Raw genomic sequence first — 17,565 nt, 5'->3', positions numbered from 1 at the left:
TTTCTGAGTTCGAGGCCAGTCTGGTCTATAGAGTGAGTTCCAGAACAGCCAGGGCTACTCAGAGAAACCCTGTCTCGAAAAACAAAACAAAAACAAAACAACCATTGCATACACTAGCAAGTGTTTGCTGAAAGGACCCTGATATAGCTGTTTCTTGTGAGACTAGGCCAGGGCCTAGCAAACACATAAGTGGATGCTCACAGTCAGCTATTGGATGGATCACAGGGCCCCCAATGGAGGAGCTAGAGAAAGTATCCAAGGAGCTAAAGAGATCTGCAACCCTGTAGGTGGAACAACATTATGAACTAACCAGTACCCCTGAGCTCTTGACTCTAGCTGCATATGTATCAAAAGATAGCCTAGTTGGCCATCACTGGAAAGAGAGGCCCATTGGACATGCAAACTTTATATACAGGGGAACGCCAGGGCCAAAAAGTGGGGATTGGTGGGTAGGGGAGTGGGGGGGTATGGGGGACTTTTGGGATAGCATTGGAAATGTAATTGAGGAAAATCCGTAATAAAAAAAATATTTAAAAAAAATAAAAAACAAAACAAAAAAGAAAGAAAGAAAACCCCAGGAACTTCTATCAACTGAATTGGGGGGTGGGGGGTGGGGGTGAGGTGGCTCAGCGGCTAAGAGCACTGGCTGCTCTTCCAGAGGTCTTGAGTTCAATTCCCAGCAACCACATAGTGGCTCACAACCATCTCTAGGGGAATCTGATGCCCTCTTCAGGCAAGCGGATGTATATGCAACAGAGCACTCATACATGAAATAAATAAATTTTTTTTAAAAAAAGAAACAAATAAACAAAGAGGACTGAGGTTGTAGCCAAGTTGGTAGAGTATGGGCCTAGTGTAGTCTCCAGGATCACATAAACACAAGCCAGGTATGGTATCACATGCCTATAGCTACAACACTTCTGTTAGAAGTTCAAGGTTGGGCTGGCGAGATGGCTCAGCAGAAGAGCACTGACTGCTCTTGAATCTTGAGTTCAAATCCCAGCAACCACATGGTGGCCCATAATGAGATCTGGCGCCCTCTTCTGGTGTGTCTGAAGCCTGCTACAGTGTACTTGTGCTTTCCCACCTACTTAAGGGAGTCTTAAACTAATCTGGGGTAAATGAGACTTTTGGTTTTTTGAGGCAGGGTTTTTCTGTGTGGCTGTGGCTGTCCTGGAACCATATCTGTAGATCAGGATGGCATGAAACTCACAGAGATCCACCTGCCTCTGCCTCCTGAGTGCTGGGATTACAGGCATGAGCCACCACAGCCTGTCAAGAAAAAGAAAATTCCAAGCCCGAGCATGGTTGGTTGTTCATGCCTACAATCCCAGAATTTCAGACGCTTAGAGACCAGCTTAGACTAGAGAACGAAACAGTCTCAAGAAACCAAAACAAAAGGAACCTCTGGGTATGGTGATGCACACCCAAGATCCCAGCATGGGAGAGGTGGGCTGTGCAGGATCTGCACTGGAGACTCTCCTGCACTACAAAGGGAGTTTTCAGGAAAAGCTGGCCTCCAGTCTCTGTCTCAAGAAAAGAAAACACAAGCCGAGAGTGGTGGCGCAGGCCTTTAATCCCAGCATTTGGGAGGCAGGCGGATTTCTTAGTTCGAGGCCAGCCTGGTCTACAAAGTGAGTTCCAGACAGCCAGGGCTATACAGAGAAACCCTGTCTCGAAAAAAGAAAGAAAAAGAAAACAAAACACAGCACAGGGAAAGTCCATGATTCCATAGTGAAGAAAGCAAGTATCTAAGCTGTAAGATCATATGAAAGATCTGGGGCTTAAGAAATGGTGCAGCAAGCTGGGCGGTCGTGGCTCACGCCTTTAATCCCAGCACTTGGGAGGCAGAGGCAGGCAGATTTATGAGTTTGAGGCCAGCCTGATCTACAGAGTGAGTTCCAGGACAGCCAGGGCTACACAGAGAAACCCTGTCTCCAAAGCGGGGTGGGGGGGAGGGAAGAACTGGCTCAGCAGTTAAGAGTGCTGCCTGCTCTTGTGGAGGACCCACTTGAGCATCCACATGGAGGAGACGCATGATCACCTGTAACTTCAGGGGATCTGACTGCCTCTTCTGGTCTCCACAGATTCCTGCATGTACACCGTGCACTTACACAAGCACCCACACATAAAACAAGTAAGTGAGCATTTTTAAAGCTCGTGTAATTTTTCTATGTTATGTTTTCTCAAAATAATTTTAAAATCTTAAGATATATAATTGGATATAATATGGTACAGGGCAGGCCTGAATCCTAGGATTCAGGAAGCAGAGGCAGTTTGATCTCTTGTGAGTTTGAGGTTAGCCTGGTCTACATAGTTATAGGACAGCCTGATATAGAGACCATGTTTCCTGTTTCAAAAAAAAAAAAAAAAAAAAAATTTTGGTCCTGGTGGCTCACAGCTGTAATCCCAGCACACAGGAGGTAGAGGAAAGAGGATTGCTGTGAGTTCAAGGCCAGCAAAGATGTATAATAAGGCCTTGTTTCAAACAAGAACAAGAAGCCCAGCTACTATGCATAATGAGCACAAATTAAGTAAACTCACCAAGGGGTCCATAGTCATACACAAATGTGTGTAATGGTGGGGCTCATTAAACATGATGACATACATGTCCGATTCAAGAGACCATAAGCCAAAGGTGGGGTGGTAGTTTTATTAAAGGATTTACCCTAAGCACACTCCTAGCCTAGTCCTGAGACTACCCACACCCACACTCATCGACTACCATGTCTTCATAATGTCGGAGAATGACGTTCTTATCACTATCTTGATAGAGCATGGAGATGGGCGAGAGCTTGGTGGGGACACAGACAGCCTTGGGGACCTTGGGGTCAGCCATATGCATCAGAGCCTGCATGAAAGCATAATTGGAACTATTTAAATACGTGGTCATTGAGAAGGGGCACTCTCCATGACAGTAATTTGCCATGAACCCCTTAGGGGCAATGACCCACTTGTGCCAACCCAGGTCCTGGAAGTTGATGAACAGCTGATGACGGTGGCAGAAGTCCCTACAGAAACCCTTGGGGACAGGGATGGCCGCCCTCCTTTTTCTGGAAGAAGGATGACAGTGTTTAGGGTTGAGGGTTACCACCAGCAGGGAGGCATGGAGAGAGCGGATCAGGCGGTCACAGGGGTTCTCAGGCTGGACAGTTACCCCGGAGTATCTGTCCTCTTTGACCAGAATCTGTAAGTGTAAGTCCAAATTCTTCAGTCGGTTGCTGTTCCAATCCTTAAGCACACCCTGCAGGTTGAACTGGAGCAGACCTTGAGGCCCGGGGACAGACCGCAGAAAAAGCAACCTGCCCACCTTAGGGTGGGATTGCCCCCACACGCCACGGTCCTGAACCACAGACAGAGCCACCACCAGCTCTGGTCGCAGGTTATAGTAGGACCTGGGCCCCAAGTCTAGAGTCAGCTGGACCATGGTCAACTTTGCCTTTTCTTTGATGGCAGACAAGTTAAAATAGAGGACCTTCTGCAGACAGGAGCCATCTTGGAAAGGTTTCTGTGTGTTAAGGAAAAAACCTAGAAGCAAAAGGAAACATTTGAGAGCCATTACAACCATTTTTACTTTGGACCACGTGTGCTCATGCATAAATGCGCAGGGCCCCGAGCTCCAGTCAAACACTCCCTTCTGGGGGGACTATTCCCCAACTCTCCTTATTCAAGTCCAGATGTGTGCTACTCCTCAGGAGTTGTCTACCTTGGTTTTCTTACATCAGGTCTCATTGACCTGGGGTTACCAATTTGGCTAGACTGGCTGGCCAGTGAACCCCAGGGACCTGTCTGTCTGTGCCCCCAGAATGCTGGGGTTACAGAAGGACATATAGTAGCAGGCTGCTTAACTTCATGCTTGTAAACAAGGCAATCAGTACACTAAGTCATTGCCCCACACCCAAGTTTTTGGTTTATTTATTTATCTTATTTATTTATTTATTTATTTATTTATTTTTGGAGGGGCTGAGTTTGTGGCTTTTTGTTTTTTAAAAGACAAGGTCTTTTGTAACCAAGGCTAGCCATTATATAGCCAAGAATGGATGTAAACTTCTAATCGCCCTGCCTCTACTTTCAAAGTTCTGAGACAGCAAATCTATTTCTATACATCTGGTTTATACTATGCTGGAGCTCAAACCCAGAACTTCAGGAGCACTAGGCAATCCCCAGCACCTCCCATCATACCCACGAGCACACACGCGGTAACACACACACACACACACACACACACACACACACACACACGTCTCCTAAGTAGCCTTCCTCATACCTCCAACTCCGCCTCCGCCTCCACCCCCACACCCTGCCCCATGACTTTGATACCCTTTTATTACAAAGAACAACCGCCACGTAGGAGGGCCAGCATCAGCTTCCCTCAAACCAATCTTGGACTTTTCCTTCTTATTAACTAATTCTCTTCTAAAAACTCTTTTTTTTTTTTTTTCCTTCCCCAAGACAGAGTTCTCTGTCTAACCTTGGCTATAGACCAGGCTGGCTTTGAATTCGGAGATCCTTGCAGTGTTTTTCTTTGGGGGAGGAGGGGAGGGGGGAGGGGTGCTGGTTTTCCGAGACAGGGTTTCTCTGTGTAACAGCCCTGGCTGTCCTGGTACTTGGGCTGTAGACCAGGCTAGCCGCGAAGAGATCCACCTGCCTCTGCCTCCTGAGTGCTGAGATTAAACTCGTGCACCACGGCCAGCTGAAACTCTGAAACAGTAGACTTTTAATAATATCTGCACTCTCAAAGCCATTCCCAGTCTAACTCCCAGGAAGTATACATTAAAGGCTTCAGGGACAAATACATATCCAAATCCTTTATTCATCTTCGTATTATAATCTCAGCCCTTGGGAAACTGCAGCAGGGGGATTGCTGGAAAACTTGTGGCCAGTCGGAGCTGCAAGAAAGGGCTGCAGACCAGGGTAGTGTCTCAAAACAAAAACCACCCAAGCCAGGAAAAAAACAGTTACCAGAAAGACTATGCATCTGAATGCCAATGCAGGAATGTGGACTCTCCCAAGAGGCTCCAACTTTGAATAAGAATCAAGTATGGAAAGAAAGGACCGACAGCCTAAGGCTAGAAGAACCTACTTTTAAAATATCAAACTGGTGGCTTGTGCAATTTGGTGGTCAGTTTAAAAAGCTATGGGATGGCAATCCCTCAGAATTTTATAAGAATGTAACTGTGGCTTAGATTATAATACCATTGGTCTGTATTTTTAAAAAGTCAAGTCACGCATGATGGCGCATGCCTTTAATCCCAGCATCTGGGAAGCAGAGGTAGGGGGTGTCCCTTGAATCCAAGGCCATGCTGGTCGAGAAAGAGACCCCCAGGGCAGGCAGGGCTACACAGGGAAACCCTGTGTTGAAGAAACAAACAAAATGAAATAAAATAATTAATAAAATATAAATAGATAGATAAAGTCAAGAGATGTGCTGGCTTTTAATCCTAGCACTCAGTACTTGGGAAGCAGAGGCAGGTGACTCCTGCTCTAAGTATACATAGCAAGTTCCAGGACAGCCAGGGCTACCCAAAGAGACGTGCTTTTGCATCTAACAAAAGTAACACAGAGGGGATAGAAAGAAAGATGGCTGCATGCTTAAGAGGACCGGAGCTCAGTTCGCAGCAGCCATGTGGTTGGGCAGCTCACAACCTCCTGTAACTTCTGCTCCAGGGGTTCTGACACCTCTGAACTCTTAGGATAGGCATGCACAAAAACCATATTAAAAACAGGGAAAGAGTAAGCAGGAGAAAAGAGAAGGGAGGTGGTGGGGAACCGCTGACTTTTAAAACCTACCTTGAATTCGGTCTCACCCAAGGTGTGATATTGTCTAGCTCTCGGAGCGCTGACCTATAGTCTAAACCCACTCTCTGTTAACTGTAAATTAAACTCTGCTAAACCCGCACCGCGGTAGTTAGACTAGCGTGGAGAGGTGATAAGAACACCTTCCTCTGGGCTGATCTTGGAACCAAGACAGAATGTGCAAGATCCAAGCCCAGACTCCGGCCAGCCATGGTGTCCGTCTGTATCCTCCTCCCTGCTCCACAGCACCCACTTGAGATTTTTCTCTGATAAACCCTCGGGTTCCTTACCCTGGTCTGGGAGAAGCTGAAGCAGGTTCCCACGGACACCCAGCTCCTTCACGTAGCATAAGTCCTGCGAGGCCCCGCTGGCCGCAGCGGCTTCTCGAGCCCGGATGATTTTCCTTAAGACGCGAGGCACAGGCTGGAACCTGCGAGGTGAAGGCGCTTTCTCTAATCCCAGAAACTGCAAAAGGTCAGAGTCTTGAAACTCGGATGTCTGGCCCCAGGGCAGGGTTAACAGAAGGAAGCCAAGCGTCAGAAGCCGTAGGTAAGGCTGCATGGTCGTCTGAGCCGGGGTAGAGCAGCCTCTGGGGAGCGCAGCTCAGCGGTCTAGCCTCCTCTGCTCAATTCAAGAGTTTGGGAGGTAATCAAGTGTGAATTGCTCTCTTCTCAGCCCCTCAGAGGCAATTCAATGTGAAAAGACAGATGGTGTGTGTGTGTGTGTGTGTGTGTGTGTGTGTGTGTGTGTGTGCGTGTGTGTTTTCTCCTTCTACTCTCCAGCGGGTTGGACAGCAGTGTACAGCGTGAGTGGAAAGGAAGACACACTCATTGAACATACAGACAATGTGTCTGTGATATGCAAGGCAATGAGATAGCTTCTGGGAGCACGGTAGAGAATAATTTATTATATGTGTAATTTTGAGATGGGGTCTCATGTGTCCTAGATTGACCTTCAACTTGTTTCTCTTTTAACAAGATGTTTGTTTGTTTGTTTATTATGCCTGTGAGTGGGGTATGCATGCCACAGTAAAGGGGCAGAGCTCCCAGGTCAATTCGCAGGATTTGGTCTCAGTCTTCTGAATGGGTCCCAGGAATTGAACTCAGATTATCAGGCTTGGTGGCAAGCACCTTTACCCACTGGGGCACCTTGCTGGCCCAAGTTTGAATTTCTAATCTAGCCTACCTATCGCTCCCAATGAGATTGGATGAGATGCATGGTATGGAACTCTGGGCTGAAAACACGCTAGGCAAGCACTCTGCTCACTCCTAGCCCTATAATCAATCTCTCTCTCTCTCTCTCTCTCTCTTGATTGCTTTCTTCCTTCCCTTCCCTTCCCTTCCCTTCCCTTCCCTTCCCTTCCCTTCCCTTCCCTTCCCTTCCCTTCCCTTCCCTTCCCTTCCCTTCCCTTCCCTTCCCTTCCCTTCCCTTCCCTTCCCTTCCCTTCCCTTCCCTTCTCTTTCCTTCCTTCCTTCCTTCCTTCCTTCCTTCCTTCCTTCCTTCCTTCCTTCCAGAAATGGTGTCTTGCAGGACCTAATTACAAACCTTTTATCTCTGTACTCAGGAAGCAGAGATAGGAGAATAAAAATATAATACCAACTTCAATCATATAGCAAGTTTGAAGCCAGCTTGAGCTACATTGAGACCTAACTTAGAGTGGGGGTGGGGTTGCTATCTTTCTCAGGGGAGTCAGAATCCTGGGTTTAGGTAATCCATCCTCAACTGTCCAGGAAATTGTGACTGAGCTGTCAGTGTGCTGCCACTCCCAGTTCGCTATGCTTCTCTTAGTTTGGGCTGGAGAGATGACTCAGTGGTTAAAAGCACTTGCTGCTCTTCCAGAGGAGCCAAATTTGGTCCCTAGAACCCATATCCGGCAGCTTATAGCTGTCTTCAGGGGATTGGACGCATCTGGCCTCACTCAGCAGGCACCTGCACACATGTGCACATACCCATATGCAGGCACACAGCCTATGCAAAATTAAAAACAATAAAAATACATTTTTATAATTTTATACTTCATAGTCTAAGTACAAAAACACTAACTGGCAGTGTAGCTCAGTGGTGGATACTCAAGATCCTGGGTAACACTGTTAAAAAAAAAATTCCAACATAAAAAAAAAAAAATGTTTTTAACCAGGCCTAGTGATTACAGTCCAACAATTCCAGCTGCTTAGGAGGCTGAAGCAGGAGGTTAAGAACCTCAAAGCCTATCTGAAGTTCCCGGCTGCCTAGGCTGCAAAATGAGACCCTGTCTCAATCGACCCAACAAAAAAGCCTACATTCCTCTTCTAGATTTCAGTGTCTAACCAGTTCTTCTTGACCAGGATCTCAGTCCTGGGGTGAGCTCTGGTCCCACCCAGTATCACCTGGGCAGCATCAAATTCTTCATTTCCTCTCACTGAATGTTGTCTCAACTAAAGCTTGAACCAGGAAATTTGCTTCAGGAACGGATTGAGGGACTCAGTCGGAAGTCTGCAGGTTGGGACTCACACTGCCCAAAGGAGCTTTGTGTGGAAAAGCACAGAATTGTTGACAGGGTGAAAGGGAGGTGTGGACCCATCATAGGCAGACAAATCGTGAGTTCAAGGCTATCCTCTGCTACCTAGCAAGTTCCAGGCCATGGAACTCTGTCTCTATACAGCAAAACATACACTTTAGGCTGTTGCTGCTGTTTTGGTTGGTTGGTTGGGCTTTTTGTTTGTTTTGTTTCAAAACAGGGTTTCTCTGTAACAGCCCTGGCTGTCCTAGAACTCACTTTGTAGACCAGGCTGCCCTTGAACTCACAAAGATCTGCCTGCCTCTGCCTCCCGAGTGCTGGGATTAAAGGTTGTACCCTGGGTTGTTGTGATGATGATGATGATGATGATTTTGTTTTTTTAGATAGGATCTTCTTACATAGCTGTGGCTTTAAGAGCTGTTTATTTTATGTATGTAAGTGCTGCCTGCCTATATGTCTGTGCCAAAAGAGGTCGGAGAAAGGCATCCGATGCCCTGGAACTAGAATTATGGACGGTTGTGAACCACCATGCAAGTTCCGGGAACCTAGTGGAGTCTTATAAGAACAAGTGCTCTTAACCTTGGGCCATCTTCTCAGCACCTTTCTGGAACTTTAGGTGTGGTCCCGGCTAGCTTCCAACTTCTAGTGATGTTCTTGTCTCTGTCTTCCAGGTACTGGGGCTACAGGGTGGACTGCCACCCCAGCAAATTTCTGACTGTGACTGCCCCCCTCCCCCCCCAAAAAAAACTGACTAGAAAGACTCTCAGAGTCCATTGAAAGGCTAACTCATTTAAACTACCAGACAGTTAATTCCAGGGTTTGCCTGGTGTGTGCAAGGCCCTAGGTCTGACCACTTTTACTGTAAAGATAACTGGCTAGTCTGTCCCCAAGACACTGCTCATGGTTTTTGAAACTGGAATGTGAATATTTTGAACTATTTTATTCTTTATTCTATTATAAGAACCTGGGCTGGAGGGCTGGCTCAGCGGTTAAGAGCACTGACTGCTCGTCCAGAGGTCCTGAGTTCAGTTCCCAACAACCACATGGTGGCTCATAACCACCCAATACCCTATTTTAGTGTGTCTGAAGAGATCAACAGTGTACTCACATACTATGTGTGTGTGTGTGTGTGTGTGTGTATATATATATATATATATATATATATATATATGTGTGTGTGTGTGTGTGTGTGCACGCGTGTATGTTTGTGTATATATATATACACACACACACATATATATAAACTTGTTTCCCTTCAAATGGGGAGAGAATGCTGCTTTTAACACTTGACTTCTGGTCACGGAGTACCTCTTCAGCAGGGCATCGAGGATTCCTGTCTGGCATCATTTCTGACCTCCCAGGGTCCTGAGTGGGTATGTTCAGGTGACACTGGCCGAGCTGTTGATCTGTGAGCTTCTTTCATCTCAGCCTGAGTGCACACTGAGCGAGCTCAAAGGTCTTGGGACAGCAAACACTTCTTGCCTCCTCAGGATAGATGCACTTCTTTTTTTTTAAAGATTTATTTATTTATTATATGTAAGTATACTGCAGCTGTCCCCAGACACTCCAGAAGAGGGCGCCAGATCTCGTTACGGATGGTTGTGAGCCACCATGTGGTTGCTGGGATTTGAACTCTGGACCTTCAGAAGAGCAGTCGGGTGCTCTTACCCACTGAGCCATCTCACCAGCCCCCAATAGATGCACTTCTTTCCACTGAGCCTGGGAGGTAATCCAATATAGAGCCTGCCTGGGGCAGAGCCTGCCTGGGGCAGAGCCTGCCTGGGGCAGAGCCTGCCTGGGGCAGAGCCTGCCTGGGGCAGAGCCTGCCTGGGGCCTCTCTGTGATGGCCTTCTCCCAGACAGCACCCCTCAGGGATCAGAACCACAGTCACAGTGTGTAGACACTGTGGATCCCACTGACAGCAACTGTCACCTCTCTTGGTGCCATGGTGCCACCTCACTCAGTTTTCTTTGTTTAATGTTTCTCTGTGTAGTCCAGGCTGCCCAAGAACTCAAGATACTTCTGCCTCAAATCTGGAATACTGGGATTACCAGCCTGCACTACCATTCCAGGGTTAATTAATATATATATATATAGAGAGAGAGAAATTCTGTTGCCTATTTTCCTCTATTACTCTCCTCCTCCTCTTCCTCCCTCTCCTCATTCTTCCCCCCCCCCCTTTGTTTTTTTTTAAAGCTGTGAGTGAGGGGGAATGCTTGTAACCCAGCGTTCGAGAGACTAGAATACAGTTCAGGAATTTAAAGCCAGACAAATTCAAGGCCAGCCACCATAAGAACCTACTTCAGAACAACAATAAAACTTCCAGCAGGGGCTGGAGAAATGGCTCAGTTGTTTAGAGGATTTATTGCTTTTACTGAGGACTGGATTCAATTCCCAGCACCCACATGATAGCTCACAATAGTCACTGAATTCCAGTTGTAGGGGATCTGGCGCTCTCTTCTGGTCGCTATGGGTACTACATGCACATGGTACACAGGCAAAACACTCAATACACATAACATTAACAGTAAGTAAGTAAATTAATTTGCGTTTGATGAGGATTTGGATTCCAGTCCCTGCACCTACATAGTGAGTGACAACTGTCTGTCCAGTTTCAGAGGCTCTGACTCCTGTACTACCCTCTCTGGGCATGGCACATAAAAACACCTGTGCATATAAAATAAAATTTCCTTTAAATTATATATAGGTTGATATTGTAGCTAGGGGGAGAAACTCACCTGGCTCCCACATCCCTGAGGGCATCTGACAGTTAATTGCTGCAGGCCAAGGAAAGATAGTTTCTTATTATAGCCACTAATAGAGTCCATTCTATTAAAAATCCCCTCTCCTGTGTTTCTGTAAGTAACCTTAAAAAACTGTTTCAATGCCGGGCGTGGTGGCGCACGCCTTTAATCCCAGCACTCGGGAGGCAGAGGCAGGTGGATTTCTGAGTTCGAGGCCAGCCTGGTCTACAAAGTGAGTTCCAGGACAGCCAGAGCTATACAGAGAAACCCTGTCTCGAAAAGCAAAAAAAAAAAAAAAAACTGTTTCAAACACACAGGCTTACTATGTAAGCTAATTTAATTACATTTGTGTGTGATGTGTGCATGTGCATGGGTGTATGCATATGTGTACATGCATGTGTATGTATGTGTGTGTGTGTTTGTGTGTGTATGTGTCCATCCTCTTACCTTCCACTATGTGAGTCCCAGCAATGAGGCTCAGATGTCAGGCTTGGTAGCAAGTGCTTTTACCCACTAACCTCTCTCTCCAGCCTTATCAACTAAAGTTTAAAATAAATATGCTAGAGTGGTGCCACAGGCCTTTAATCTCATCACCAGAGACAGAGGCAGGAGGATCTGTGGGCTCAAGGCTAGCCTGGTCTACAGAGTGACACACTGTTAACAAAATAAGGACATAAAACTTTTTTTTTAATTTATTTATTTATTATATGTAAGTACAGTGTAGATGTCTTCAGACACTCCAGAAGAGGGAGTCAGATCTCGTTCCAGATGGTTGTGAGCCACCATGTGGTTGCTGGGATTTGAACTCCGGACCTTCGGAAGAGCAATCCGGTGCTCTTACCCACTGAGCCATCTCACCAGCCCGACATAAAACTTTTGTTGTTGTTGATTTGTTCAAGGTTTTCTTCCCAACCTAAAAACTGGAGGCTAGCTGGGATACAGGAGAACCTGTCTTTAAAAAATTTAAATGAGCCCCAAGCAGTGGTGGTGCATGCCTGGCCTAGAACTCAGAGATCTTCCTGCCTCTGCCTCCCCAGTGCTGACACTACAGGCATTGCCGCCACCTCTCAGCCATGGTTGGGTTTTGATTTGCTCTTTCGTCACTCTGTCCTGAGACTCAAACGCAAGGTTTTGCATTAGCTGTCAGGCACTCTGGGGCTGAGTTACTTACTCCCCAGCTGTGCTTAATTACCTTGAAAGGCAATTTCCTGTTCTGTTCAATAATTTACCCAGCTGACCCCTTTTCGATTCAGATTGTGTATTGCCCAGTTTCCAGGCTTTCTTTTTCTGTTTTTTGTTTGTTTGTTTGTTTGTTTTTGTTTGTTTGTTTGTTTCTTGAAACAGCCTGCTACTATGTAGCCGGGATTGGCCTGGAAAGCCCTGTGTAGACCAAAGAGATCAAACTTCAGCGTCCTCCAGCCTTGGCTTCCTGAGTTGCTGGGATCACAGGTGTGGGGGCTGCTTTGACCTGCACCTGTGACCTGCACCAGCACAGGCCACTGTTCTTGGTATTGCATGTCGAAGCCTTGTCAGGGTTTCAGATGTATCTTAGCCAGAAATAGTGAACATCCTGAGACGACGGCTTCTGAAACTGATACATTTGGTATCATTTGGCCTTTAGGCTTTTACATCTCTTGACATGGAAGAGGAAGACAGCTGCACACTGTGGCTTAAGAAGCTACATTTTATACCAGATTTGTGTTTTACTCAGAAGCCAAATGTTGAAAAAAATGTTAGTACATTATTGCGTTTTTTAATTTTTCCTGTTTTGATTTCAATTGTACCCTGGCTGAAAAAAAATTCAACTTTTCATGTTTATAACAGTGGGGAATTTAAAAAAAATGTCTACAATCTTTCTCGTAAACCGTTGGAAGACTTCTTGGGGGAAAATTTAAAGGTGTCTTCACAGAATGTGAAGGTAGGCAGCTTTGTGGTATCATAACCAGACGCTCTAGAGAACCTAGGGTTTCAAAACTTTGAGGCTAGAGTCCCTCACCCTTGTTGCTTTGGGGCCTGTGGTGAGGCAGCGAGTCATGTGGGAGCGTGGGTTGAGAAATGACTCACATCGTGGAAACTGTGCAGCAAAAAGAAATGAAAGGGTCAGAGTCTCCGAATCGAGGCCACACCCTAGTGGCCTGACTTTCATCCCGCTACATCCAGAAGTCTCACCAATTCCTTGGGAAAATGTATTATTATGTACAGAATGCAATTCCTTGTCTATTCTAGGAACTGTGGCCCTTCCTTTGTTCCTTCTTTCCTTCCTTCCTCCCTCCCTCCCTCCTTCCCTCTCCCTCTCTCTTCTTTTTTTCCTTTTATTTAGTCCTCTTTTTTGAGACAGGGCTTTTCAGTGTAGTCCTGGCTAGTCTGGAACTCACTCTGTAAAACAGACTGGCCTTGAACTCATAGAGAGCCTCCCGCCTCTCTCCTGAGTGCTAGAGTTAAAGGCAAGGAAAGAGCCATCATGGCTGGCATTTATTTTATTTTTTAAAGATTTTATTTATAGGCCTGGCGTGGTGGCACACGCCTTTAATCCCAGCACTCGGGAGGCAGAGGCAGAGGCAGGCGGATTTCTGAGTTCGAGGCTAGCCTGGTCTACAGAGTGAGTTCCAGGACAGCCAGGGCTATACAGAGAAACCCTGTCTCGAAAAACCACCAAAAAAAAAAAGGAAAAAAAAGATTTTATTTATTATGTGTAAGTACATTGCAGCTGTCTTTAGACACCGGAAGAGGGCGTCATATCTCACTACCGATGGTTGTGAGCCACCATGTGGTTGCTGGGATTTGAACTCAGGACCTTTGGGAGAGCAGTCAGTGTGCTCTTACCCGCTGAGCCGTCTCACCAGCCCGATGGCTGGCATTAATTTTATTTTATGTGTATAGGTGTTGGTTTTGCCGGCAAATATGTCTGCATTTGCCATATACAGTATACAGTGCCTATAGATGCTGGAAGAGGGCATTATACCCCCTCGAACTGGAAGTCCCGGAGATTGTGACCCGAACCTCAGCCCTCTGGAAGAGCAGCTGCAGAGACATCTGCCCATCACCACTGGCAGCCCCCACACTCACTGAGATCCAACTGCCTCTGTTTCCAGAGTGCACATGCCTTTAATTGTGCCTAGTTACACATAATTACTCATGTGTGTCTGTATGCACATGTGTGTGGGTGCCCAAGGAGGCCAGAGTAGGGCACTGGATCCCCTGGAACTGCAGTTACAGACAGCTGTGAGTGGGTGCTGGAAACCGAACCCCTGTCCTCTGCAGAAACAATTGCTGAGCCGTCTCTCTAGCGCCTAGAAGTAGTTTCTTAAGTGGCTATTTAAATTTTATGTAGCCAGTGATAACCTTGAACTCCAGATCTTCCTGCCTCTCCCCACAAAGCACTGGGATTACAAACTGTGTTGGGCCGCCACTCCACCACTCTGCCACTCCTGGATAGTCTTTGCGTCTCAAATGATTGTTTGGTTTGGTTTGGTTTTTCAAGACAGGGTTTCTCGTGCCGGGCGTGGTGGCGCACGCCTTTAATCCCAGCACTCGGGAGGCAGAGGCAGGCGGATTTCTGAGTTCGAGGCCAGCCTGGTCTACAGAGTGAGTTCCAGGACAGCCAGGGCTATACAGAGAAACCCTGTCTCGAAAAACCAAAAAAAAAGACAGGGTTTCTCTGTGTAGCCTTGACTGTCCTGGAACTCACTCTGTAGACCAGGCTGGCCTCAAACTCAGAAATCCTCCAGTCTCTGCCTCCCAAGTGCTGGGGTTAAAGGCGTGTACCGCCACTGCCCGGCCTGGGTTTTTTTTTTTTAAAAGAAATCTACACAGAGTAACCTCAGATTTGGTAGGGGGTGTGGGGGGTGGGGTGGGGTGTTAATGCCTTTGTGTTCTTATGTTGGTTAGGAATCCAAGCCAGGCCTTAGCTATGTCAGGCAAGCACTTTAGTACTGTGTTAAACCCCAGCCCAAGAAAAATTTGAAGTACAAAGAAAGAGACTCCGGGCTGGAGAGATGGCTCAGTGGGTAAGAGCACTGACTGCTCTACCAAAGATCCTGAGCTCAAATCCCAGCAGCCACATGGTGGCTCACAACCATCCCTAATGAGATCTGACCACCTCTTCTGGTGTCTCTGAAGTCAGCTACAGTGTACTTATGTATAAGAATAAATACATCTTTGGGCTGGAGCAAGCAGGGACTGAGCGAGCAGAGGTCCTAAAAACTCAATTCCCGACAACCCCACGAAGACTCACAACCACCTGTACAGCTACAGTGTACACATACATAAAATACATAAATAAATCTAAAAAAAGAAAGAGAGAGAGAGAGAAAGAAAGAAAGAGACTCCGAGGACCTGGCTAGGTCTCAGCAAACTCAACAGTCGACAGGGGATCCTGCTTAAGTGATGGTTGAGTGTGGTTCAGCCTGAAGCTTCCTCGGTTGGTAGTCCTGCCCTGTGGCACGAGATGAATTTCGAGTACTGTTGCTGGCCCAAAACCACAGCAAGTATGAGAGACCCCATGTCAGTGGCCCCTGACTCTTGCTGGCTACCTCTGCAGCTGCCGTGGTGGGATACCTCCTTATCTCTCTGGCCCTTAGCTGGGGAAGGGTGGGGAAGGCTGTGTCCCATTATTCTCTCTCTCTCTCTTTCTCTCTCTCTCTCTCTCTCTCACACACACACACACACACACACACACACTGTCCTGGAACTCACTTTGTAGACCAGGCTGGCCTCAAACTCAGAGCTCCACCTGCCTCTGCCTCCAGATTAAAGGCTTACACCACACATAGCCCAGCTATGTATTTATTTATTGACTGGGCATTGTTCTGTAGCCCAAGCTGGCCTCCCCTGAGCACTGGGATCACAGGACTATGTCACTGTCACCACACCCATCTCCCATCTTTCTCTTTCTCTGATGCCCATGCCTACCTCTCACTCAAGCAGTCCCCGATCAGTACCTTTATGTATGTTCTCTGTAAGTGTCTGAGTCAATTCTCTGCAGGATAATACACTTAGACTTCTGGATTTCTCTGAAGACTAACAATAAAAGATATTGTTTAACTGTCTACACTGCCAGCCAGGCCTGGTAGTCCTGAACTGGAACTTCAGTGCTATGGAGATTGAGGCTAGAGTATGGATCATTTAAGGCCAACCTGGGCTACAGTTGTCAAATGCTGCTTTAAGAAAAAAGCTGGAGCTGGGCAGTCATGGCACATGCCTTTAATCCCAGCACTTGGGAGGCAAAGGCAGGCAAATTTCTGAGTTCGAGGACAGCCTGGTCTACAGAGTGAGTTCCAGGACAGCCAGGGCTACACAGAGAAACCCTGTCTCGAAAGAGAAACAAAGAAAGAAAGAAAGAAAGAAAGAAAGAAAGAAAGAAAGAAAGAAAGAAAGAAGACCAGAGCCCGATATAGCTGTCTCCTGAGAGAGAATCTGCCAGTGCCTGACTAATAGAGAAGTGGATGCCCACAGCCATCCATTGGATGGAGCACAGGGTCCCCAATGAAGGAGCTAGAGAAAGGACCCAAGGAGTTGAAGGGGTTTGCAGCCCCTTAGGAGGAACAACAATATGAACTAACCAGTACCCCCAGAGTGCCCTGGGACTAAACCACCAACCAAAGAAAACACTTGGTGGGACTCATGGTTCCAGCTGCATATGTAGCAGAGGATGGCCTAGTCAGTCACCAATGGGAGGAGAGGCCCTTGGTCCTGTGAAGGCTCGATGCCCCAGTATAGGGGAATGCCAAGGCCAGGAAGTGGGAGTGGGTGAGTTGGTGAACAGGGGGAGGGGAGAGGCGAGAGGGGAAGGGGATTTTCCGGAGGAGAAACCAGAAAAGGGGATAACATTTGAAATGTAAATTAAGAAAATATCTAAAAAAAAAAAAAAAAGAAAAAGCCAGGGGCTAGGGAGATGGCTCAGCAGTTAAGTAAGAGCACCCATTGTTCTTCTAGGGGTCCTGAGTTCAATTCACAATCATCTGTAATGGGATCTGATGCACTCTTCTGGGTATGTGCCTGAAGAGTGCAATGTTGTACTCATATACATAAAATAAATAAATCTTAAAAAAAAAAAAAAAAAGGCCAGACCGTTGGTGGGGACACAGGCCTTCAATCCCAGGACTAGGGAGGCAGAGGCAGAGTTAGGGATCTAAGGAAACAACAAAGAAGTTTGACTGCAACAAACTTCTTTCTCCTGGGCTGATTCCAGTCCCTCCCTATTGGCAGCTTTCCTCAGTAGATGCTCTGGCATCTCGAACATCTTGGGGCCTCTAATGTTAAACCTTCTTTGTTCCAATGCCTGGGATTCACACATGATCTTCCAGGCTCCTCCAAAGGGCTTGGGTTACATCTCCAACTCTGCCTTCTATAGCACTCTAGGCTCTGGCTGACCCCACTCCACTGCTGCTGTTGCTGCTGGTGGTGGTGATCTTCCCATGGTACTGGCATCTCCAATACCTTGGGGTGTTCTCCTGCAACTAGGCTTCACCAATAGCCTCTCATAGTTCTCTTTATGATGCTAAGCCTCAACTACTTTGCATGACCCCT

General features: G+C 46.9%; 1 protein-coding gene and 1 pseudogene across 1 annotated transcript; one reads left to right on the top strand and one right to left on the bottom strand.

The window, feature by feature from the left end:
* Nucleotides 1-2,698: 2,698 nt before the first annotated feature.
* On the bottom strand, nucleotides 2,699-6,357 carry Gdf3 (growth differentiation factor 3). Its single transcript, XM_021165810.2, has 2 exons — nucleotides 6,087-6,357; nucleotides 2,699-3,528 (listed from the first exon to the last, which is right to left on the bottom strand). Exons 1-2 carry the CDS (start codon nucleotides 6,355-6,357, stop codon nucleotides 2,699-2,701), a joined length of 1,101 nt encoding a protein of 366 aa, XP_021021469.2.
* Nucleotides 6,358-14,532: 8,175 nt separating this feature from the next.
* LOC147003832 (signal recognition particle RNA) lies at nucleotides 14,533-14,771 on the top strand (annotated as a pseudogene).
* The last annotated feature ends 2,794 nt before the right edge of the window (nucleotides 14,772-17,565 follow it).

The sequence above is a fragment of the Mus caroli genome, unplaced genomic scaffold, assembly GCF_978045245.1.
Source record: "Mus caroli unplaced genomic scaffold, Mus_caroli_1 scaffold_7, whole genome shotgun sequence".
Classification (NCBI taxonomy): Eukaryota; Metazoa; Chordata; class Mammalia; order Rodentia; family Muridae; genus Mus; species Mus caroli.
Note: the sequence above shows the minus strand (reverse complement) of the source record. Positions and strands in the feature narration are given on the sequence as shown.